Below are 24,745 nucleotides of genomic sequence, written 5' to 3' on the forward strand. Positions count from 1 at the left end.
ACAAAGGCTGTTCTCTTTTCCTCAAGGAGGGATCAACTCCCTGGTGCAATTCATGCTCCAGAGCTCTCTGTGGCGTCAGGCTGAAGCTGGTCTCGGTTACCCGGGCCACATGCTGGCTGAGCATTCTTCCCCAACCTTGATCTGCTTCCTGTCCTCCCCCTCTGCTTAGGGCATTCCTTCCATCAGTCACTTGCTGAGGAACCCCCATCTCAGGGACTGATTTGAGGGAACCAAGTTGAGATGGTGATGGATGTTGGAACCCCCACAACCATGTTTGATACCATGCCAACGGCACGAACCAACTCAACATGGCTCCCAGTGTCTGTTTCTGCAAAGGCATTTCTCAGTCATTTACAACTCTTAGTATTGAGCCTGTGAATTCACATGGAGAAGATGTAAACCATTTATGGTTCATTTGCTAGCTGCTCTGGGAGACCAAAAGTGAAGCAATTGTTGAAGAGGTTTGCTCTTAGCCGCAAGCTTGTCATTCCACATGCTTCCTCCTTCCCGCAGTGATGACTTGCACCTTGACCGCTTCCTTCCCTTCCCCCTCATTTCCCTATCGCTCTAGCAGTGTCGTCTGAGCTCATTCCTCCCACTCCCGAATTACTTGCACTTGATTTTTTGTCTCAGGATTTGCCTCTGAAGGAAACTAAGCCAGTGCCCCATCCTACTTTCCTTACTGCACAGATCAGGCCCCACACTGGGCAGAAGTGTCCGGAGGGGCGGAACACCACGTCCAACGTCTGTGCAGAGAACGGGAGAACCGTCTGGCACGGAAAACTCACAGTTAGTGTCAGAAGTGTTGGGAGTAGAAGACAGGAGACAGGATCAGACAATATGTGAATGAATGGATGTAGAGTTGACCCTTGAGCACGGGGCTCAGAGGCGCCTGATGGGTCTTACAAAGGGGTGAACTTCAGTTGAGGGGACTCTTGGGCACCTGTGAAGTGTGGCTCGGGCAGGCATTTGTGGGTGTTGGCTCCCCCAAATCTCATGACGTTGCCCCTCTGGGACTGGTGCCACCTTTGGCTCAGCCTTCCTCAGAAGGATTGGAGTTAACTCCGAGATATGGTTTGAAATTTATAGGATGGACACCACACCCGACCCAGGTGGTTCTGGAATCACTTCCCTCACTACCAATCCATATAGATTCTCCGCTCCCCTCCCCTCCAACTGACTGCAACCCCTCAAAACCCTGGTTTCAGGGATGCAGGGAGAAGCCAGCCAGGCTCCAATGAATCAACCGCTGCCCAAGACCGCTGCCCATAATATGTAAATGAATGAGAGCATACTTAAATGAATAAAGGAATCTGTGTTCCAATAAAACTTTATTTGGCCCGTCCTGATCAAGTTTAATAGATCTTTTGAAAACATGAGTAGTTATAACAATTCCTCTATAATAACAATTATATATGAACTCCTGGTCAAGGTCAGCAGCTTGGTCCTTTACCAAAAAAGTAAAGCCGCCCTCTGAGGACAAATGGCACATGAGGAGCGGTGTATATTTCCTTTTCTTTAAAAAAAAAAAAAGAAAAAAAGAAAAAGAAACCCAAACACTTCATGTTTACATATTTTCCATTAAAAATTATGGTCAGTGTGATTAATTCTTTTTAAATATAAGTTTCTAACGTGTTGCAGGTTTCAATGCACAACTCTTAGCTGATGGGTTTAAGGTGCTGTCGAGGTGAGGATGAACACAGCCCAGGGCCAACGCTGCGGAGTCCTCTGTTTACAGACTGGCTAGACCTCCTGTGGGTATCTTTGGGGGTGCAGGGGGGAGCAGAATACCAGTGGTGGGAATGGCGGCGCATTCCAGGGGATGGACTATGCTTCCGCAGAGGGCTTGCTGTGCCCACACACCATCACCCCAGGCTCTGTGGGCGAGGACACCTTCCGTGTACCTGCTCCCAACTCAGCCTGAAGTTATGAGGGGCGTGGCTGCTTGGAAGCCCTTCCTGTGTCCTGGGGTCTCTACGCTGTTGCCTGACTCCTGAGGACTTCTGTGGGCGGCGCCCTGCCTTTCCCATCTTCCTACCTTGCTGGGTTCCTTGCCCCTAAGGCCACTGGCTTTCCATGCCTTTCTTTAGGGAACGCTCTTTGCCAGGGCTAAATGGATGATCAAAATCAAGGTCAGTATTCATGAAGCACGATAGGTCCCATGTGAAATCTTCTCTCCTAACGCATTTGCTCTGTGGCGGGCACCCCGTGGCCTTGTTGACTCCAAATGAGCAATTCGTGCCAAGACATTAGTTCCCGAGGTAGGCTGGGAGAGGAGTTCTGTATGTGTGTGCGGGTGGGTTGTGTGTATGTGGCTGGGTGTTGGGCTGCAGCTGTTACTGAACTGCTGTCTTCCAACTCACCTGTGTATGAGATCCCCTGGGGAACTGGGGCCATGACCTTGCATCCGTGCATGTGTCAGGAAAGTGCATAGGGAGTTCTGGAGGTGTGTGCTCAGGCCTGGAAGATGAGTTCTTGGACCCACAGACCCCAAACTGAGCTGAGCCAAGGTGTTCAGACCACGCAGGGGTGTGGCAAATACAGGGGCGTGGCAGGTGGGACTACGGAAGTACTTGAGGAACCAGAAAACATCTGGTTGGTCAGTGGGGTAGAACTGGCTCAGTTTCCCATTTTGGAATATAAGTAACGTTGCTCTGAATAAAAGATGGGATTGGTCAGATGGTGATGGGCAGGGAAGAAACATCCTGGACCGAGTTTTTGGATTGGAAAGCCACAGGGACCCCAGCAGAGGAAGACAGCTTAGAGCAGACAGACACTGGCCCAGGAGACTGGGCTTCAAGCCTCGCCCTGGTGGTAAGCACATCCCTTGGCTTCTGGGGGCCTCACTGTCCTTCCTCTGTCAGTGAGGCTAGTTCGGCCAGACGGGTTCAACACCCCGCCGGCAAGATTCCTCTGCACCCGGCCAGGTGGGAAGGCTTGCAGACTGCTGTCTAAGACACTTTGCTCCCTCGCACCCCACCACCTGTAAAATGCAAGGGCCCCCTCTTCGCTGGGAAAGTGATCAACCCCCAAACTAGGCTTCTGTTCAAACCTGCTCCCAGAGGTTAAAGGCTAGTTATTAAGGCAGTTTAAGAAATGGACATTCCGCTCCCTCCTCGGATCCTTCCTGTGTTTTGCTAACCCCAAGGCAGCAGAGAGGGGTGAAGGGGCGGTGGAGGTACGGGGTGGGGGGCGGCCAGCCCTTTCCTGCCAGGCCCGGCTTCCCTGGGCGGCCTCTGCTCAGGGGGGCCTGGAGCTCCCCCCTCTCCCTCACCACCTTTCTTTGGAGAAGGCCTCGGTCTGCACGAGATCACCGGGGTGCTCGGGGATGCACGCGCCGTTGAGGTCACCCAGTTTATTGTCCGGCAGGTCTTCGGGCTTGGTGCAGAGCTTCAGGGCGCGGGAGATGAACACGTCCAGGTCGAACTGGGGGCTAGCGCCCCCGTCGATGGGGGCCGGTCGGCCGGGCGGAGAGGCAGACAGGCGGCGCTCGGGGCTGTCGGGGGGCGGGCTGGCGCGCTCGGGACCGCCCTGCGTGCTCTTGACCCACTGCGCGATCTCCAGGAAGAGGCTGGCCGGCTCGTCCTCGTGCGGCCCGGCGTCGGCGGCCACCGCGGAGCTCGGGGGCGCCCCGGCCGCCTGCTTCCAGTGCGACAGGTCCAGGATGAGCTTGGGCTCTGAGTAGTGGTGCGGCTTGCTGTCGCGCCACAGCAGCTTGTCCAGGTAGGAAGGCGAGCCCACCTTGTAGTCGCAGGAGCGCCCGTAGTCGGCCTCGAAGGCGCGCTCCATGGACGAGTGCGAGCGCTCCAGGAAGCGCTCCGAGCTGCCCTGCGAGTCCTTGCGCGGGTCCACCTGCACGTCCTCCGCCAGGGGCGCCGAGCCCGCGCGCGGGTCGCGCTGCACCTCGCTCGTGTCCTGGCACCGGTCCGGCCTCCACTCCAGGTCCGATGACAGGCTCACAGGGTACCTGCAAGGGTGCAGACAGACGGAATGGTGGGTGACTGGACCCCCGGGTGAGTTGCCTTCCCCGAGGGAGCCAAGCCCCCTCATCCCTGTCTGCCACGCACAGACTGCCTTTCCGTTCCTTCCCTGTCCCTCTGGTCCTGTGACCGCCCCCCGCTCCCCGGGGTTCCGGTGGAGGGACTGATTTTTTTGGCTTAACCCTTGTATTCTTCTGTACTCATTCAATACCCTACAGCTATTTCTTGAGCACCTTACTATGTGCCAGGCACAGCAGTGAACAAAACAACAAAGTCCCTGTCCTCCTGGAGCCTCCTTTCAAACGGATCTCCCAGTGCAGCGCTCCTCAAACTCTGACCTGCACGCAAATCGCCTGGGGCCCTCGCTGAGTTGCAGCTCTTGATCCAGTAGCTCTGAGATGGGGCCAGAGATTCTGTGTTTCTAACAAGCTCCCAGGTGATGCTGATACTGCTGGTCCGGGGACCACACTTTGAGTAGCAGGGCCCTTATGAGTGCTCCTCAGGCCTGGTTCAGACTAGAATCACCCCACATCCTGATTCAGCAGGTCTCGACTGGGGCTCTGCATCAGCACGGTTTTAACACGTCCCCAGGTGATGCTAAGATCTCTTGCCTTAGTGGGTCTGGTTAGATGCCCCCCCAGCACCCTGCAGCAGTGCAGTGCAAGTGGAAAGATTCTCGACACCCTCAGGAGAGGCCAGAGATCCTTGGAATTCTGCCTTCTGTCAACTGCCCTGCAGCCAGGGAGAGCAGCCAGCCAGCCAAGAGCAAACGAAGGGCAGGTGTGCGGGCCATCAGCTCGAGCTGGGCCCTCTCCTCCCTGTGCCAGGTGCTCTATGCAGAACCGTGTGGAGGGAGCCAACGACCAGCTGCTCATGGTACAGGATGCCTCGTGCTCACACGGGAAAAGCCAATGCACCTAGGACAGGCAGGTTTGGCTGTGAAAGGGCAGGCGCCCAGAGCGGTCCACACGATGTGGTTTGCGAGGCACAGGGAGGCCCCAGGACTGCCTGCCCACTGCCCAGTGACACCATGAGCGCAGGAGTCACCCCCAGAGGCGAACACCGCCTGCTCCCACAAGGGTCCTAGAAATCGCAGAGATTTCTAGGAGGAAGAACTTGCAAAGACCCTAATCCCTGGCTGCTACACACTGAAGGCCAAATATTGGTTCTCTGAAGTCTTCACAGAGACTCTGTGGAGTTAGGATGATCACGCTGCCTTACAGATAAGGATGCTGGTGCTCATCCAAGGTTAAGCCATTTGCCCAAAGCAGGAGGGCCTGTAGGAAGGAGTCTGCCCATGGACTGCCCATCTCCTTCATGCAGGTGTGATGGGAAAGTCAGGAGCAGAACTGTGTCAGGTTTAGAAATGGTCAGAGTTGGTGGGCAGTGGCCAAAGAAACCCTGCGACAGTTTTCCTGGCCCCAGCCCTGCACCACAGCCATGATAAGCACGGGATGGGCCTCTCTGGGCCAGCGCTCTGTGCCCTCAAGCGCCGTGGAGTGGAGGGGGAGGGGCTGCAGGGACCACAGTCAAGGGCGGGAAAAGCATGGGGGCGGCAGAAGGAAGAGTCTTCATTAATCTCTATTTGCTGGCAACTCTTGATAACAACAATCGACAACAACAAACCCACAAACCTGTCCAAAAATAGCAGCGCTGCCCTGGCCCTCCCTCCGTGCCTCCTCACTCTGAAACCTATCATCTGTCAAATGACTGAAAAGGAGAACTTGCTCATCTGTCACTTATGTAACTAGCTGTCACATTCCCACAGCAGCGGGGCTCCCACTTAGGCACCCTCGGAGTCCTAGCTGCTAAGCCCTTGACTTCTATTTCTAAACTGAGCCGCTCTCGGCTCTCCCTCCCCGGATTAGCAGATGGTGATGCCCAAATGTTTAGCTGCCTGATCTCAACATCAGAATAGGAAGGGACCCGAAAAATCCTAACATGCCTACACAGAGATTGTTAAAAATTGTGGGTTCTACCCAACACTGAATCACTGGTAGTGACTTCCGGGCACACCGTGTGGGGAAGGATTCGGAGGCCCAGCCCGGTGTAGCAGGCAAGAGTCCTGTGACTGCTCAGCGGTATCTGACATAGATGCAGATCAAGGAGGCCCCCCACGAGGCAGGCATTGGCTGTGTGGCAAGGTGCTAGTCTCTACCCTCTCTGAGCTGTGGCTCCGTCATGTGTCCCTGGGCAGTAATAATAATGGCACCCCCCTTAATGGCACTCTTGGGAGGTGCCAACAATGAGGACCCTGGGAAAGTGTTATGCGGTAATAAATGTCACATTGTCTCCTTGTCGTGCACTGGCACAGTCTACTTTTCTAGGGCAGATTCCCAGTCCGCTAGAAGTGCGTTCCAGTGATGGGTACTCCTTAAATGTCGCTGAACATTGTATTGAGCCCTGGCTCTAGTATACTCAGGATGGGGAGGAAAGGGGTAGTGGCTGGGTTGCACAAAGGAAGGCCCCTGACCCACACATCCTCATCTACTGGGAGTGCCTGGGGACAAGAGAGAAAGGCAGGAAGCTAAGTGGGGGAAAACACCCCATGGGATATGGAGCTCGGGAGACAGAGGGAAAGGTCATGGAGGATCAGAGGCAAAACAGAAATGGGAGGATGAAAACGTGGATTCTAGACTCCAGGGCTGGAGGCTCCTGGAACCCCACCTGTCCCAGTTGGAGAGCTGGCTCTGGTTGGCAGCCATCAGCAGGATGTCATCAATCTCATCTTCAATGCGGAAGGGGTGCTGTGAGGTGGGCTCGTCCTCGGGGCATGAGTATGGGCTCATGTAGGGGTGCTGCAGCCCCATCTCGGCTGTTAGGCGATCCATGGGGTTAAAGGTCAGGATCTTCTCTAGAAAGTCGATGGCTACAGGGAGCAAAACAGGACATAAAGGTCATTCACTGCCCTGCCTAGCAGAGACATTTTTTTGTACTTTCCCATTTGTAAAAAGGTTTTTAGCCATTCTCCTTTCTTGTGACCCTCATCACAATCCAGTGATGAATTCAGAGCAGATACTGCTTTTTTGACTTCACAAATGAATAAACAGAGGCCCAGCGGGGTAAAGTGACTTGCTCGAGTTGCCGTTGGTTAAGAGCAGGTGTGGGGCTATAAGTCTGCCTTACGCTGGATTTCTCCAGGGACAGAGACTGCGCTGTAGGTAGTCTGTGTGGTGACCATCCCTGGAAGCACAGGCAGGGGAGGGGGGAAGAAGCCAGTACGGGATGTGCGCATGAGCAGGTTCCTCCTGTGGGCACCTGGCGCTCGGTCCCACTGCGGGGTGGGGAGGCATCCTCTACAAGACAGCATGGGACACACCTCAGAGGTGACTCCATTTGTGGGGTCGGGGGGAGCCGAGGTGTCTCTACACCCACTCCCACTTGTTGCGGACTGCGGGCTGCTGGGGTGGGTGGAGGAGCCTGTGAGGCAGGTCACTGAAAGGTGAGGCAGGTGCGACAGGGCCTGTTAGCCCAGGGCTCCCGAGTCCAGCCTTCCTACCATAGGTTGCTCCTGGAGGTTTGACAAACAAGGGCAGGTGGGCTTGATATTAAAATATTTAACCACCAAGCTGAAGCCCTCCTGGGGACTAGGGTCTAGATCAAGGGGAGGTCCTAGGCAGCTGGAACCTGGGGACAGGAAAGGACACTCCGAAGCCTTGTGTGGTGGCTGGTTGCCAACCTGCATGAAAGTATATCGAAATTTCGGCAGCCAATCGGGCTGTGTGGGTGCGCACTGGCTACAGATCAGCTCTGCGCACGGAACTGGTGTCCTTTCTCCCAAGCGGGGGTAGGGGCAGCCATCTGCCTTGTGGGCTCTGCCCTGGGTTATCTCAGGGCAAGGTCTAGCCTGGAGGTTTGCATTACCTCTCAGTGCTGGAGGCTCCACTTAAATCGCGACTTGGCTAATCGTGTTACCTCCCCTGTGGCAAGGGAGAAAGGCCGCTGAGCTCAAGAGCCTCAAGGCGCAACCACGACCCTGCCCCTCACACCAGCCCTGGGTCTCTTTGCAGGAAAATTCATCAATGATTCAGGAAATTGACGGATTCAGAAGGTCACGGCCCCCCAGGAGGATGTGGTGCTGCTCTGTACGCCTAGACCGAAGGATCCATAAAGCAGCAGGAGCTCTGATCACCGCCGAGAGCTCCGAGGCTCAGGGGGTGCCTCTGGGTCAGGGCTGGAGACCTGAAAGAGCCTCACAGATGGGAAGGGCCTGGAAGAATCGGGCTCCGCAGTGCACAGCCCGCTCTGGCCCTGTCTGGCTCCAGGCTGGGCAAGCCTTGCCCTCTTTGGGCTGCCGCCCTCCCTCGGCCCAGCCTATTACTCTGGACCTTCTGACAAGGACAGGAGAGAGCTGAAGCTCTAAACGTGGGCAGGCATCATTACCAGCATCACTATTTTTAACAAAGACCCAGCGAACCCTGAAGTTGGAAAGTGCCAAACCCGAAGTCTACCCCACTGACTCTAGTAAAAACGAGTCTCCTCTTTCCTCTTCCTGACAGCTGGTCTTCTAGCAGGTGCCAGACGCTTCCGGAAGCCCAAATATTAGAAAACCCCTTCTTGTCTCTAACCTAAATCTACCCTCTTTAACCTCTACCCCCGGGCCTAGCTCTGCCCTCTGCGAGTCCCCCATGTCGGCATGTTCTCTCTTCCCCAGGATCGGTCCCCTCAGGTTTCAAGGGCGCAGCAAGCAGCCAGGTCCTGTGCAAGGCCCCTCTGCCTGGCACACACCACGGCCTGCATCTCCCAGCGCCCCCTGCAGTTCGATGTGCTGTGTGACTGGGGCCTGGCGAGCAGGGCAGGAAGTGAGGTGTGGACCCCACTTCCAGGCTGGATGCATAAAAGCCTCCTGCAAGAGTCTCTGCCCTCTCTTCCCCTGGCTTCGGCCAGAAGTGGGTGTCCAAGGGGGACCTTGAAAGCTGTGTGTTGAAGATGGCAGACACTTCTCTGACAAGCTGGGTCCTGGGAGAGCCCCAGGCTCCCCCACTCTGTCCGGACTGGAGGTGAGCCGTGCATACACTGCTAGCAGGGTCACCCTGGAAGTTCCAGATTTATCTGCCATGGCACTAGCTTTGTTTTTCTCAATACAGAAACCACCATACCCTCCCCAATCCCCAACTCCTCTTCTCTGGGCTCAACCTCCCCACATGTTCTGAAGGCATTTCTAATATAATGAGACTTCCGTACCATCCTGTCACCTTCCTGTGGCCCAGTGAACTCAAACGGGACTTCCCCAAGCCCCCGGGGTTCTGGAAGGATCCTCAGGGGCATCTCTGGAGACTGAGAGGCAGGTGGGCCCTGAGGTCCCCGACCCTGCTTCACCCAGAGCACTCCTTTTACTTGTTTCCGTATTAGGTTTCCTCATCAGATTTGTTACTTGTGACACATTTACTTCGTAGATTAAATGGACCTCAGAAGTGAGGCCTCGATATGATGGTCTCGGGGCCTGTCTCCCTCGTCCTGCTCCGGCGGCTGTGTCAGCTGCTGGGGGACAGTCACTCAGGCTGCCCTTTGAGCCTCTGGGGGCTACAGCCAGAGGACATTCTGCCTCTTCCCAGGCCTGTGGGGCCTCTGATGTACAGCGGACGGAGGGACCGCAGGTCACCAGCCGGCTCTCCTGGGTGGGTGGGCTTGGTGCCCTCTCCCCACCGATATTTTAATTCCTGGGACCCCTCATTCTCCTAAAGCCAGAGGTCAGCTGGAGACCTCTTTTCAAGGCCAGAGGCTGGCGAGAGAGTTTTGGTTGGAGTTGAGTTTTGGTAGATCGGGAGAGTGGAGCAAGCCTGGCTTTAGTGAACACCTGTTCAGCTACAGGATCAAGTCCAAACTCACTGGCCTCTCGGCCTTTCTCACCTCTCCAGCCTCACTTCCTACCAACAGGTCTGTGACTCGTCCTGCTGATCCGGGCCTCACCATGTCCCCCTGGCCAGCTTCTCTGTCCCTCTCTGCTCCCTTCCTCTCCCCCAAATACCCGGGGCTCTTGCTGGCCCCTTAGGATGTGTTCCTCAGTCTTTGTTCTCACCTCACCTCTTTGTTCTCACCATCTTCCCAGCGAGTGCACCTGTCCTGTCTCTGAACTTCCATCTCTAGCACTGTGGTGGCTTAATACACGTCGGGGGATGCTGCTGACAACAGTGAGGAGCTTTATCTCCTATCGGGACCAACTCTGATTTTGCTGAGAAACAGCCCACCACTCTGACAGCCAAGGCACCGAGGGGCTGCTGTGTGTGTGGTTGCTTGGGGGAGGGGAGGGGGTGACACGTCCCTGATCCAGAATTCCTGAGAGGTGAATGCACCTCTTGTCTCATGGTGGGATTTCTACAGGGCCCTAGGACACAAATATAGATGGGCTGAGTCTTAATTTGTGGTGAATGAAATGATCCCTCCTCCCCTTTAATGAAGAGAAAACTGAGGCAGCTTATGACTGAGTGGGGATCATGGCCAAGGACACTGTTAGAAGACAGTGGTGGTCCAAGTTCTTGGTTTCTTGACGGTCTCATTCGTAATAATGGACACCGAGTGGTGGGGAATAAATACCTATTTCACCGCCTCCACTGCAGTGAGCTGGGGCCACGGGACTAAGTTCTGGTCAATAAAACATGAGTGGAAGGGAGGTGTCCAAATTCCGGCTCATGACCTTAAGGGCAAGCGGACCTGCCCTCCTTCCCCACCTTCCTCCAGGTCGTAAGGGCAGTACCCAAGGATGGCTGAACAAGATGGAAGGGGCCTGGGCCCCTGGATGACTTCGTACAGCAGGCTCACTGTCTTGGCCCTGGACTCTCTGCTTTGTGATTATTATAGAAGAGAGAAATACGCTTCTTAACTTCTTTTTTCTTAAATAAGAAATAAATCTTATTTAAGCCACTAAGAATTTGAGTGTCTCCTCCAACTGGCTGAACCTGTATCCTACCTAACATAGGTAGGGAAGCCTCTGGTAGGTATGAGGCCCAGTGATAATGCTGAAGTTTTATTTAAAGATTTTGTTTATTTGAGAGAGAGAACAAGCACGAGTAGGGGGAGGGGCAGAGGGAGTGGGAGAAGCAGGCTCCTGGCCGAGCAGGGAGCCCGGTGTGGGGCTCGATCTCAGGACCCTGAGATCATGACCTGAGCCGAAGGCAGATGCTTAACTGACTGAGCCACCCAGGCGCCCCTAATGTTAACATTTAAGATGATGGAGCAACTGTCCTCTGCCCGGGGCTTTACACATTCTGTTTTACTTACCCGTCACGATGTCCCCATGTGACATGAATTACTGTACCCCTTTTACAGTTAAGGAAACTGAGATGCAGAGAGGTTAGGAAACTTGCTCAAGGCCAAACAGCTACTCCCGATGCACCTGGGAATTGAGTCTGGGTCTGGGTCTCAAGCTCGTAAAACTCATGTTCTCTGCACCACATCATCAAGGGGAACAAGGGAGAGGGAGATGAAGGAGGAGAGGGAGGAAGGCAAGTGAGAAAGACGAGAAGGAAAAGTAAGCAAAGACGGGGGTAGACTCTGGAAGACCACCAAGCACGGCCTGGAGAGTTGCCTGATGGCCGAACTCCGGGGGCCAATGACGCTCAGTCTGGAAGTAGCTAGGGCAAATTCCCGCCACAGTGGCGTGGCCTTGGCCTCTCTGTCTGGGACTAGGCTTGGTCGTTCCGGAAGGAGACCACCCGCCCGGCCCCCCAGGGCGAAGCCAGAGCGCAGCCTCCCGGAGGCTGGCCATGCTGCAAGCCGAGGTACCTTCGCTGTTCACTTCGGGGAGCAGCTTGCGCAGCGGCCTCTTCACCTCCCAGCTGCTGCTGACGAAGGAAGGCATCACCCTGAGCAGCTCATCTTTGTCCTCCTCCCGGATCACAGGGATGGTCTCTAGGATGAGCTGCATCTGCTCCAGCTCGTGAGCCCCTGGGGAGCCAAACACCAGATGGTTAAGTATGTTGCCCAAGTGGCTGGGGTGACGGAAGCCCCAGTGTGGTTCTGGGAGGCCGGGGAGGGGCGGCGCAGGCCGTTGGGAGCAGCACTGGGTGCCAGGGGACCTGGGTTCTGGTCCTCACTCGGCCACTAACTTGCTGTGTGACTATAAGCAGGTTGCTTGCCATCTCTGGGGCTTGGCTTTATCAAATGTCTCTGCCTCTGGAATGGACCCGTCTGATATAGACTGAGTCAGCCAGACAGGCTATGCCAGGTCCGTGGAAGAAGTGTGCTGGGACAGGATGGAGTCAGGCATTTATTCTCCTTTGCTCCTTCATTCCCTCACTAAATAATGACTTACTGAGCACCTTCTCCCTGCCAGGCATCAGGCTGGATGCTCGGCCATAAGAAGCTTCAGTCTTTATGAGTCTCAGAAACGCAACCCGTCTTTGCTGCCCTGACGCTCTCTCAGCGCTCTGGAGCTGCTGGTGGGGGTCAGGTCTCTCCCCTCGCTGTCCCCCTCGACCCACAGGCTGTTCTTACTCCCATTGCTTCCATTTTCCCTTTTTGCTTGAGTAGCCTTTCCACTTACTTCTACCAGTTTAAATCCTTAACCAAGACTTTCTATCTTTGAGAAGTCCCCAGATTCATCTAGCTGCTCAGAGTGTCCTCCCCGTACCACCGATTCCTACAGGATTCCAATCTGCCAGAAGCCGGCGGCCTATGCTGGGGCTCCTCCGTGTCCCCCAACGACACCCGGCGGAGCACCAAGCGGATGCTACCCCAGCAGGGGTCTACGGCTCAGGCTCTGCACAGAAGCGGTCCCTTCAGCCTCCCCCCCCGAGTGGGCTCATGGAGGGTCAGTTCAGGGACTCTGGGAGCCCCTTGTGGGGTCCCCTCACCAAATGAACACTCCAGACTGACTGCTCACAGTGGCAGGGAGAGAAGAGGAAGGGGCTGAAAATGTAGGATGGATGTTTCCAGCAGTCAATCTCAAGGTGTCTGAACAGAAGTAGTTACTTGATTTTAAAGGTTCTGCCCTCAAAAGGCTATTTTTAGCCTTTCCAGTATTTTGCCAGAAATGATAAGGGGCCTCCAAGTAAGTCCATAAAGCCATACAGGTCATTTTAAAGAGAAAGACTAGGATGTTTTGTGGTTAGCATGGTTTTTTGGTTTGTTTGTGGGGTTTTTTTTCTTTCAATCAGTTCTCCCTTTTTATAGAACACACCAGAGGAGAAGGAAGATGGCATGGTTAGTGACTTACCAGCAAAGAGCATCCTCCCCGTGAGCATCTCGGCCAGGATGCAGCCGGCGGCCCACATGTCGATGGCTTTGGTGTAGTTGTTCGGGGAGAGGAGCAGGCGTGGTGAGCGGTACCACTTGGTTACCAGCCCTTCTGACAGATAACCCTGGAAGACAAAACCCCCAGTTCCGATGGTCAGCCACGTGCAGAGATGCCCTCTCCCCCAAGTGCCTTCTTGTTTCTTTCCACCCGAAGACAGCACGCCATCCGGGATCCTTTCACTCTGGAGCCTTCCCTGAAGCCCAGGGGTTCTCCTCTGTGGATAAGGAGGCAAGATACCACTGTTTTGGAAGGAAGGCTTTCCCACCCCAACTTGACGTAACTATGCAAAACAAATTTTCCCTCATCTAGTCAAAAGCTCGATACATAGGAGCCAAACTCAAGTTCATTACCACCAACAACAGAGTAGTGATGAGAACCTGGAATTTCATTGATCCAGTGGCTGAATCTCAGCAATAGCCATACATTTGAAATCAAGCCAATTACTTTGGTGCTAAGGATTAGAATTAATGTGGCTACGATGCCAGAGACGCCAAGCCCCTGCTGACAATGCAGAAGGCCAGCTTCATAACAGGTGCAGGTGAAGGGCGTATGGCAACAGCCCTAAATGGCAGAGTGGATGCAGCTCTGGTTGGCCCAGAGGATTCTGGGAGCTCCACAGTGTCTCTTTTTTTTTTTTTTTTTTTTTAAGATCCACAGTGTCTTTTTGGGGGCATAGATGTCCTAGCTGATTTCAGCCACTGCTCAAGGATTTGTGGGCTGGGACGGAATCCCTCCCTACAAGATTTGGTGGGGATGTAAGTGGTTTAGCACAGAATGGAAAATATAGCCAGGCAACTAGGAAATTGTTCTCTATGTAATTCAGGAAGTTGGGCCAACAGTGTAACCTGGGAGGTGTCCATTTGGATGACCTGGAACAGTCTCTCTAAATAGAGAAGGTAGACCCATTTGGGAGGTCAAGGTGAGACAGTTCAGACTGAAGGGAGGCAGTGGGAGATTCTAGGGATGGTCTTGATATCCGCTGATGTAACTCCCCATTTAGCATTTGAATTGCCCTTTTTACTGACTTAAGCACTATCACAGACCCAGGCAGATGAAAAGTTAAGAAGCCCAAATACCCGGCAGCTTTTGATCAATTAATCCAGAATCTATCTGTTTAGCAAATATATATTAAGTGTTTTAAACCTTCCGAGCTCTGCATTATGACAGCAGTACCCTTTCCTCTATGGGACTGTCTCAGTCGGTGGAACATGGCGACTCTGGATCTCGGGGTTGTGACTTCAAGCCCCATGTCGGGTGTAGAGATTATTTAAAAAATAAAATCTTAGGGGCGCCTGGGTGGCTCAGTCGGTTAAGCGTCTGACTCGATTTCAGCTCAGGTCATGATCTCAGGGTCGTAGAATTGAGCTCCTCATTGGGCTCCGCACTCAGTGGGGAGTCTGCTTGAGATTCTCTCCTCCCTCTGCCCCTACCCCCACTCACACACACACACACTCTCTCTCCTCTTCTCTCTCTAAATCAATAAGATCTTAAAAAAAAAAAAAAAAAAAAACCTTAAAAAAATTGCAGATACAAGCCAAATCGTAGAAGTTCACTTCTGGGTGGGCAGGTCATAAATAAGGAATGGCTTGATTGATTTTCCAGTCAGAGGCTGAGACTGCCAGAGGAAGACAAAAGCAGAGTCACCCAGAGGGGAGGCAACAGAAGGGGGTTTTCTCTGATATGTAAACGAGCAGTCTTTTATGGGATGGAATTTCCTGTCATTAACACCTGCCTAGCTGCAGCACCTAGGACTGAAATGGGGACACAGGGAGGCTTCCTTCTGAAACACCTGCCTGGAAAGTAAAAGAAAGATGTTTGCATGGGCAAGGCTGCCCCCGGGGCCAGAAATGAGGGCCAGGCCACGACAGCAGCTGAGAAAGTTCACCCACTTTCTTACTTTGGAATGAAAACCGAGAACCTGCTGCTTCCTTATGGTCACTTGTCCCTCAAGCCCTTTTGAAAACAGAGGACATACTGATGTGTTTCAGAAGCCACAGGGCAGAGGAGAATTTGGGAAGTTGCAGTGTCTTCTGTCAGGTTCTGGAGCAAGAGGAATCCTGGAGAAGGGGGGATGAGAACAAAGAGGAGGCTCCCTTCCTGGGGCGGGGGAGCAGACATGGGGAAGGAGGTGGTGGCAGGGGTCCTGCCCTCAGCTGAGATGAGCCCTGGGTGTCCAAGCAAGAGAGGCTCTGGGGCCCATAACATGATACTGGTGATCTGAATTCAAGAAAGTTTCAGTGGAGTGGATGGGGCGAAAGTCAGAACTTTCTAGAATAAAAAAAAAATGTACATTTAAAGAATACCCAGGAGTGGAGACTCAGTTTTATCAGAAGGGCTCACAAATCAGTAATTAGATGGGCTCAACCGATATCTTTAAATGGCTTTTCTGTCAGAGCCTGCAGTGGGGGGGATGGTTTCAGCTCCATTTGGATATGGAGGGACGTGTCCTCAGTCGTCAGACCTGGTCTCCATGTGGTGCACCATTGTGTGAGTCATAAGGGATCACTGCTCTGAGGAGACAGGAAACCAGCACTGCCACGATTCTCCATGGCCCCCTCTCAGCACATAAGAGGCAAGACTGGAGCTGCCCTTTCCCAAGGGTCCCTTTCCTCCTACCACCCTGTCCCCTGGTGTTCCTGGTGAGAAGCCGATTCTGGAGGTGCTCCTGGGAGGCAGCTGGCCAGGATTTCCTGTCTAGACCCTGTCTTGGGGGCCTTTGGGCTTTCTTCAGCGATGGCTCCAGCCAGCCCATTTTGCTTCCTTTTAGGGTCCGGTACAGCCAACAGGAGGCTTTGATTTTAAAAGCACCGTAGGTGTTTGGGAAATCATCTAGCAGCCGCTGCCCTCTGAGGAGGGTAATTAGGGACCCCCAACAGATCCAGAGGGGAGGTACAATTAACGCTCTGAGCACCCTCTGGGCAGAGGGAGCAGGGACACTGCACTCAGTCCCAGCTGCCTGCCAGGAATTCAGAACAGCCTTGCTCAAACTCGCAGCAGAAGCGTGGGCTCCGATCCGCGGCCAGCATGGGCGGGGGGGCCTCCAGGTCTGTGCCACTTGCTCTGTCTGCCTCCACCAGCCCCCCGAGCCTGATCCCTTGTGTCTGGGAGACAGAAGGTTGGGGGAAAAGGCATGTTCCAATATGCTTTCTACTTCACCCTTCTGGCCCCTCACAGGGATGGGGAGAATGAATTTATTTATTTATTTATTTTAGATTTTATTTATTTGACAGAGAGAGAGACACAGTGAAAGAGGGAACACAAGCAGGGAGAGTGGGACAGGGAGAAGCAGGCTTCCTGCTGAGCAGGGAGCCCGATGTGGGGCTCGATCCCAGGACCCTGGGACCATGACCTGAGCCCAAGGCAGATGCTTAACGACTGAGCCACCCAGGCACCCCGGGATGGGGAGAATTTAAAAGGGGACACATTCTCTGAAGAATAAAAGCCCAGTCAACTGTAGCTGTGTGGTGGGGGGTGTGTGTGTGACAAGGTGCGAAGGCTGGTTTCTCCCCTCACACTGAATGGCTGCCGAGGGCTGCCCCCCACTCCCAGGCCAGGATGGTGGGGGACTCTGATAGCCTCACCTTCTCTACAGGAAGTCTCTGGCATGTGTTGTCCCTGTGCGGTGGAAATGAAGATGATGATTAAAACCATCCCCGTCTTCAAAGAGCATATAATGTAGTTAAAGAGATGAAATATTCAATATGATTGTCAGAAGGATAAGGAAATGATCTCGGTCAACATTTATGTGGGACTTGCTCCATGCTGAGCACTGTGTTAGCATTTTACCTTTTTTTGTTTTTTTAAGATCTATTTATTTATTTGAGAGAGAGAGTGGGAGGGAGGGGCAGAGGGAGAGGGCATCTTGAGCAGACTCTGGGCTCAGCACAGAGCCCGCGGGGCTCGATCTCACGACCGTGCCATCATGACCTGAGCTGAAACCAAGAGTCGGACACTTAACAGACTGCACGCCCAGGCGCCCGCCCCCGTGTTAGCATTTTACACGCGTTCATTCTGCGGTCCTCCCATCAGCCCCTCGATGCAGGCTCTCCACGGAGTAGTAACACCACCTGCCGAAGGTCATATGACGGGGATGTGGCCTAAGGTATCTGTCTTCAGAGCCCATGCTCTAAACTGTCCATTGCTGGATCTCCACCACCACGCACACCAAACAGAGTCCTGGTAAGCAGCGAGGAAGAAGCATGCTCAGAATGCAGAGGGGCAGGTTTTGTTTAGCGGGTGGGTCAGTGAAGGCTTCATGGAGATGAGGTTTGAGCTGGTCTTGATGGATGGAGACATCTTAGATAGCTCTGTGGTGACAATGGGCACCAGTGTGAGTCAAGGCAGAGGGTGGGAAGACCTAGAATGTGCTCAGGGGACAGAGAGACATCTGGGCATGTGGACAAAGGGGCTGAGGAAAATGACCTTTGTTCTGAAAGCTAGCAGACCCCTAGCAACGAGAATCAGAAGTGCTGGTGAGAGGTGCAGATTGCCCAAAGCTACGGACTTGGAGTCATCGGTCTCCATCTTGAATGAGCTCCCCAGGGAGCCTGTGTGCCCCCACCCAGTTTGAGAACACCAGGAAGAACCAAGGCAGCCATGGAGGGTTGCGGATTGAGGAAGGAGGGGTCGTGGGTAGGACAGGAGTTCCAGCGGAGGCTGTGAGAGGCTGCTCTGTCTTTCCCGTCTGCCCTGGGCAGGTCTGCATCCTCTGGTAGGGCTCTTGTGGATTCTTACTACCCGGCAGGGCGTTTATGCAGCTACGTGGCTCTGCAGTCCCTGTCCCTTGCAGCCTGGAGAGGCTTGCAGGTCTGGCTGGCAGCAGGATGCTGCTCTCTGGAGAGCAGGGGATCCTGGGGCTCAGGAAGGCCTTGGGAAGGCCCCTGGGCACCACACTTCCTTGCAGCACACAGAGGCACCCCTGTCTGATCTGGAAGAAACTAGGTCAAGGGAAAAAGAAGTCAGACTACGGAGAAGTAAAATTTTTAGCCTTAGGGGTCAATGCGGGTTGTTGCATGGATGCTGTGATTCTTGTAGATGGGCAAGTTCCCAAAAGACCTTCTGGTGGGCATGCTGTGGAAATCAAAGAGATGTCACACAAGGAATGGGAAAGACTGGGGACCTTTAGCCTGGAGAACATAAAGGGGGTGGGTGGCATGAGAGCCGCCTTTAAGTTTTTATTTATTTGAGAGAGAGAGACAGAGAGTGTACGAGCTAGGGGAGGGGCAAAGAGAGAGGGAGAGAGAGAATCTCAAGCAGACTCCATGCTGAGTGCAGAGCCGGACACGGGGCTCAATCTCACGGCCCTGAGATCCTGACCTGAGCCAAAATCAAAAGTCAGATGCTCAACTGACTGAGCCACCCAGGTGTCCCGAGAGCTGCCTTTAGACGTTTGCAAGGCTGTCATATGGATGAGGAGTTAAGCTTGTTCTCTGAGGCTCTGGGGACAGATGTGAGCCAAAGCAGGAGACAGAAATCTATGTAATAGGATAATAACAGCTAACATTTACTGAGCTCCTCAAACTGCTCTGCTTATGGATGAACTCACTTCATCCTCGCAACAACCCCGTGAGGCAGGGACTCTCATTATAGCCATTTTACAGGGAGGAATCTGGAGGCACAGAGGGGGTAAGCAATCTCTCCAGGGTCACACAGGCTGTCGGTGGCAAGCTGGGATTCCACCCCAGGCTGTGTGGCTGGAGCGCCTTCCAACTGAATATGCAGCGCGGCTGCCTTTCACATCAGAAAAGCCTCTAAAGCCATCAGGGCTGTCCAGGGGAGGACTGGGCTCCTAACAAGCAGAGGCATCCAGGCACAGCACGGAGAACCTTGTGAAGAGATGCGCCAACACCACCCTCCCGGTGGGTGTCCAGAGCACCGCTTCACAGACTTTGGTGTGCACCCGAATACTCGGGGACCTGGACCGATTAAATGCACACTCAGGTCATCAGGTGGACAAGGTGATGCTGCAGGTCAGAGGACTGCACCCGGGCCAGCAAGGCCCTAGCTTATCTTGCATATCACGCCTGGCCCTAAGGACTAACGATCTGCCTCGCTCCCAGGCCCGGCAGATTCTCCATCAGAGCAGCAGGCTGACCTATAATAGGGGTTAATTCTTTGTATTAGAGACACTCATCAAAAGATCATTTAGAAAAACAACACCCTCCCAGAGGCTCCTCTAAGCAAAGACGTGCGGCCTTCCTCCTCCAGTCTTTTCCCTCCTAAGGTATAATTCTTATTTGTGCCAGTATCCCTATCAGGCATGTTAGAAGCCTTTTTTAAAAGAAATAACACCACAGCCAAAGAGCCTTTCTTATTGCTGACTCCAAACTCATTCTATTAAACTCATTTCCATGAAAATATGCAGCGGGGAATCTCTCAAGCTGAGGAAAGAAACACACAGTCTTAAAAGCCCAGTACACAGGACAATCCCTGGTAAGCCACCGGGTACATTCTGTTTATGCAGTTACAATACACATGGGTGAAGAAAGTACGGTTCAGTCAGCTGCACTGAGCTGTCCTTAACTTCAAGATGCCCTCAATGCTGATCTGCTGTCCACTTTCATCCAGGCTGCTCCTTCCCTACTCTGTGCACAGGGGGGATCCTGGCCAGTGAAATGCACAATCTCTTCCTAGGTTTCCATGGAAATCAACCAAAGCCCAGTTAAGTTCGTATAGGCCTACAGACGCCATGTGGTTACTTCTCTTTATATTTAAAAAAAAAAAAAAATGATGACAGAATTGAATTGCCTTTTTTTTTTTAAGTGGGCTCCACGCCCAACGCGGAGCTTGAACTCACGACCCTGAGATCGAGAGTCGCGTGCTCTACCGACTGAGCCAGCCAGGCACCCCAATAGAATCGCTTTTTGAAGAATAATTTATCCCCACCCCTGTACGTCTCCTCCCCCAAAAAGAATAATTTATTTCCAATTGTGGCAAAATACGTTTAACATAAAATTCTCCATCTTAACCACTTTCAAGCGTACAATTCAGCGGCACTGAGTACATTCACATTGTTGTCCAACGATCACCTGCATCTAGTTCACAAAATGGAGTCTGTCCCCATTAAACAAGTCCCCGGCCCCCGGCCTCACCCTTCTACTTTCTGTCTCTGTGAATCTGACCCATACCAGTAAAATCAGGTCCTTTTGCAACTGTTTTTTTCACTCAGCACAATGTACTTCCTCTTACTTTTATTTTTTATTTATTGATTTTTTAAAAAGATTTTATTTATTTATTTTAGAGACAGAGAGAGAGAGAGAGTGAGCAGGGGGAGGAGCAGTGGTGGAGGGAAAGAATTTGAAGCAGACTCCCTGAAAAGCCCAGAGCCCGACACGGGGCTCCGATCCCACAACCCCAAGATCATGACCTGAGCCGAAACCAAGAGTCGGATGCTTAACTGACTGAGCCACCTAGGTGCCCCTTGCCTCTTACTTTTAAACAGCAGGAGAGTGGGAGCAATGGGGTGGGCTTCTTTTTAAAAAGCACTTTTTTTTTTTTAAGATTTTATTTACTTATTTGACAGAGAGAGACACAGCGAGGGAGGGAACACAAGCAGGGGGAGAGAAAGAGGGAGACGCAGGCTTCCCGCTGAGCAGAGAGCCCGATGTGAGGCTCGATCCCAGAACCCTGGGATCATGACCTGAGCCGAAGGCAGACGCTTAACGACTGAGCCACCCAGGCACCCCTAAAAAGCGCTTTCTTGAAATGTGGTTGTCTTCTAATAAAATTAGAGCTTACACTGCAGATAAAAGCTTTGGAGTCATGGAACTAAAACTAACGATGTACTGTACGGTGACTAACATAACATTAAAAAAAAAAAAAAAAAGCTTTGGACATTATCCGCACAGGGTCCAAAGCATGAACTCTGAATTCTACCACAGTTCACAGACATGACAAAACGTTCTGTTTGTTTGGAGACGTACCAGGATCACCAGCTCTATTCCCCCATCCTCACCAGCACGGGCCGCTGAGCTGGTTAGACAAGTGGATGGAGGGAAGGCATGTTTGGCTGCTTCAGCCTCAGTTTCCCCATCTGTTTGTGCTCCTGGCCCCCAAGCGTTCCTCTGTGGGGCGCTAGAGTCTTAGGATGCTGCACCACAACAGCAACCTTTAAATGAGGGGCCCTGCTGGGCCCAAGTGACTCATTTTTAATAGGTTGGTCTGGGAGCAAAGACTCCCTTTAGGAAGATGCCTTAACTGCCAGGCCCTAATTAGACATTCGTCTTGCTGACCTTCGAGGGGAAATCTGGTGGCACCCTGGGGCAGCTGCTTTCAAACCTGCTACACATTAGAAGCACCTAGAGAACTTAAGAGAAAATCCGGTTCTCAGGCCACCCGCCGTACCAATTATGTCAGAATCTCCGGGGGGTAGGACCGGAGCATCAGTACTTTTTAAAAGTCCCCAGGTGATCCCACTTTAGAGCCACACTTGAGAACCAGTGTCCTACAGATGTTAGTTCAACTGCTTTGAAAGGTAAGCAGGATTTTCGAGGTTCCCCAATTAGTGCAGCTTCTATTTCTAGCTCCACTCAGGAGGAGATGAATCCTTGAGTAGCCACAGAGCTCTCCTCCGGATGGCTGACCCGTGGGAAGCAAAACTTCACTGGAAAGCAACCAGTCATAATAATGGCTGCCATTTATTGAAAACTTATGATATGCCAGGCACTGTGCCAAGTGCTGCTTTATTATTGGCGCATTTCATTATCAAAATGACTCGATGAGAAAAGTATAGAGTGGTGAACAACTTGAACAAGGCCAGACTGGCTAAAAATAGGCAGTGCTGAGATTCAGTCCCAGCAGTGGAACAAAACAAAGTCCCTGTCATCATGGAGTGTACTTGTTAGCCGGAAAGACAGGTGAACAAGCATATGTATAATATGTCCAATGGAGATGGTGCGAGAATAGAAAGAAAGCAGGGGAAGGAGACAGAGTGATGGATTGGGTGGGTGGTCCGGGAAGGCCTCTGTGATAAGGGGACATTAGTGATCCTTGTGGCCATGTGGGGAACATCAAAGATGTTCATCTCTGAGCCCCAAGTCGCCCCTTTCTGTCCCCCACCTCCACCCCCAAATGAGGGCAGCACGCTCAACCTTCTCCCCTCCCCTCGCAAACCCTCCTCTGAGATCTCTCATGAACATCCAGGTATGAATCACTGAGAACTGCGAGTCTTTGAGCAGGGCAGGGAAGGAACATCTGTGGAGCACCTATGATGCAAGACCTCCTGACAGCCCTGTAAGATAAATATTTATTTTTTCATTTCATAGCTGGGGAAATTACCACAGCCCCTCCCGCCTCTGCCTGGCTTACTGGGCAAGGCTTTGTGCTCCTGGACCCTTTCGTCTCTAAATTCACAACTCTGTAGTAGGGGAGATCCTGAGGGCAGGGGCCAGGCATTCCATCTCCACCTGCACTGCTCGGGGGAGGTGCTCACTTTAAATGTGGTGAATTAATGGAATGAATGCAAGCCAAGGGAATGGCTGATATGCCCATAGCGGAATTTCTGGAAATGACCGCTAGCCAATAAATTATTTTGAAGTTTGTTGGCCACATTAAAATCCCAGGGCAAGAGTAGCAGCCATGTTCAAGTCCGGCCCTCCGAAATCCAGGGGCTCCCTCAGGTGTGGGCTGTGGCTGTAGATTCTATCTGACATTATCTTGCTGCTGCAGCCCGGCAGCGGGGCCCTTTGGGCTGCGAATCCTGCCGGGGGGTGGGGGTGGGGGCCAAGGTGAAGGTCAGACTCAGCGCTTTATTGCAACCCTTCCGTCTCCACTCTCAAAAAGAAAAGAGGACGTCCCTGCCCCCAGGGCACTCCGGAGTAACGAGTACGATCATCGGGCGTCTGCGCCAGAGCCTTCCACGTGGCAGGCACCACCCTGAGCCCTCCAGGTTCTTCCATTTGATTATCATGACAGTCTCACCGGGTGGGCGCTGTCACTGTCCCTGCTCTATGGCAGGGAGCTCAACAACACAGGACCAACATCAAGTCCCACAGCAGACAGTTCTGTCCCCATTTCTGCCCTTCCCCGCACAGCTGCTCATGCACCGTCCCTTCCCAGAGGATAAGCCTTCTCCCCCATTCAGCTTGCAGGGCATGCTCAGAAGAACCTTCTTGGGCTCCCCTTTCTCAGAAGGCTCTGGGGTATACACCACCACCTTTGTTAAAGATAACTAAGATGGGGGCGCCTGGGTGGCTCAGTCGTTAAGCGTCTGCCTTCGGCTTAGGTCATGATCCCAGGGTCCTGGGATCGAGCCCCGCATTGGGGTGCCTTCTCAGCGGGAAGCCTGCTTCTCCTTCTCCCACTCTCCTGCTTGTGTTCCCTCTCTCGCTGTGTCTCACTGTCAAATAAATAAATAAAATCTTAAAAAAAGATAACTAAGACGGAATCGAGACTACGAAAAGTGAGAGCTACGTTGTCGTGATCTTGCTTTTTTCTGTGGAAGCAGGGTCAGGTGGATCTTAGAAGGGAGGGGCAGATCTTGGAGTCCTGGGGTGGCGTGATTACACAGATGGCTATGGGCGGGGACGGCCGTTGGGCCCAGGCAGTTCACCTGAAGGGGTTAGAAATCCCTCTCTCAGGGGCCTTCGAGGGGCAGGAGCCTGGGGAAGTTGCCACTGGTCAGGGCAGGGCTCTTGCCGTGGGAAGGCCCCTGACAGGGCCCAGCCTGTTCATAGGAAAGGAAGTAGCTGCCTGCAGAATGGGGGGAGAATGAGCCAGAAAAGCCCTGCTACTTCTGAACTTGGCTACCTCCCTGGTCTGGGGTTGGCAAGTCTCCCCTATGGAGTCACTACTTTGAGTTAAGGCAGGGTTTCCCCAAATGGGCCCACATCCCAAAGATGCTGATGGGAGGAGCTAACAGCGTGTGAACGGACAAACCTCTGAGGCAGGTGGGCAACAACCAAGAAGTTTATGTATAGTCTCAGGATCTCCTAGATGGGGTTCAGGATGCACCAGCTGGCACACCTCTTTGTCCACATAAGCATTATATTCTAGGTGTGTCTTGGGGACCAACCTTTCTCTGGATACACTTTGGGAAATACTGGGCAAGCTCCTTGTTCGCACATTTACCTGAGAGAGGAAACACTGACCTGTTAGCCATTGTCTTCTGTTATACTAGCAAGGACTCGTGTCATCATGGCTCCCGCTGAATGTGCTGTGTGTGGATGGAAACGCACACCGCACCCCTCACTCATCTCTGGGCCCCTGAAGGCAGGGACCGATTGCACCTGCTGGGGCTGGGGTCTGCAGGTGGAGGAGGCCGAAGGCACAGGTGACTACATGTTACAAAAGCAATCAGAAATGTTGGCTGCAAGATGTCCATCAACAGATGAATGGATAAAGAAGATGTGGTATATATATACAATGGAATATTATGCAGCCATCAAAAGGAATGAGATCTTGCCATTTGCAACGACGTGGATGGAACTGGAGGGTATTATGCTGAGCGAAATAAGTCAAACAGAGAAAGACATGTATCATATGACCTCACTGATATGAGGAATTCTTAATCTCAGGAAACAAACTGAGGGTT

The 24,745-nt window shown here is 52.9% G+C and overlaps 1 protein-coding gene across 5 annotated transcripts in view; it reads right to left on the reverse strand.

Annotated features, from left to right (window-relative positions):
• Positions 1-1,295: 1,295 nt before the first annotated feature.
• MAPK4 (mitogen-activated protein kinase 4) overlaps positions 1,296-24,745 on the reverse strand; it is a 143,780-nt gene continuing 120,330 nt past the window's right edge. For all 5 annotated transcript variants that reach the window (XM_032422914.1, XM_032422913.1, XM_032422917.1 and 2 more), the window contains exons 3-6: positions 13,135-13,279; positions 11,703-11,864; positions 6,648-6,849; positions 1,296-3,967 (exon numbers count right to left, since the gene is read on the reverse strand). In XM_032422914.1, coding sequence (XP_032278805.1) covers positions 3,271-3,967; positions 6,648-6,849; positions 11,703-11,864; positions 13,135-13,279 — 1,206 coding nt within the window. In that variant the 3' untranslated portion in view covers positions 1,296-3,270. The remainder of the gene's footprint in view (positions 3,968-6,647; positions 6,850-11,702; positions 11,865-13,134; positions 13,280-24,745) is intronic.

The sequence above is a fragment of the Phoca vitulina genome, unplaced genomic scaffold (genome assembly GCF_004348235.1).
Source record: "Phoca vitulina isolate PV1807 unplaced genomic scaffold, GSC_HSeal_1.0 scaffold27, whole genome shotgun sequence".
Classification (NCBI taxonomy): Eukaryota; Metazoa; Chordata; class Mammalia; order Carnivora; family Phocidae; genus Phoca; species Phoca vitulina.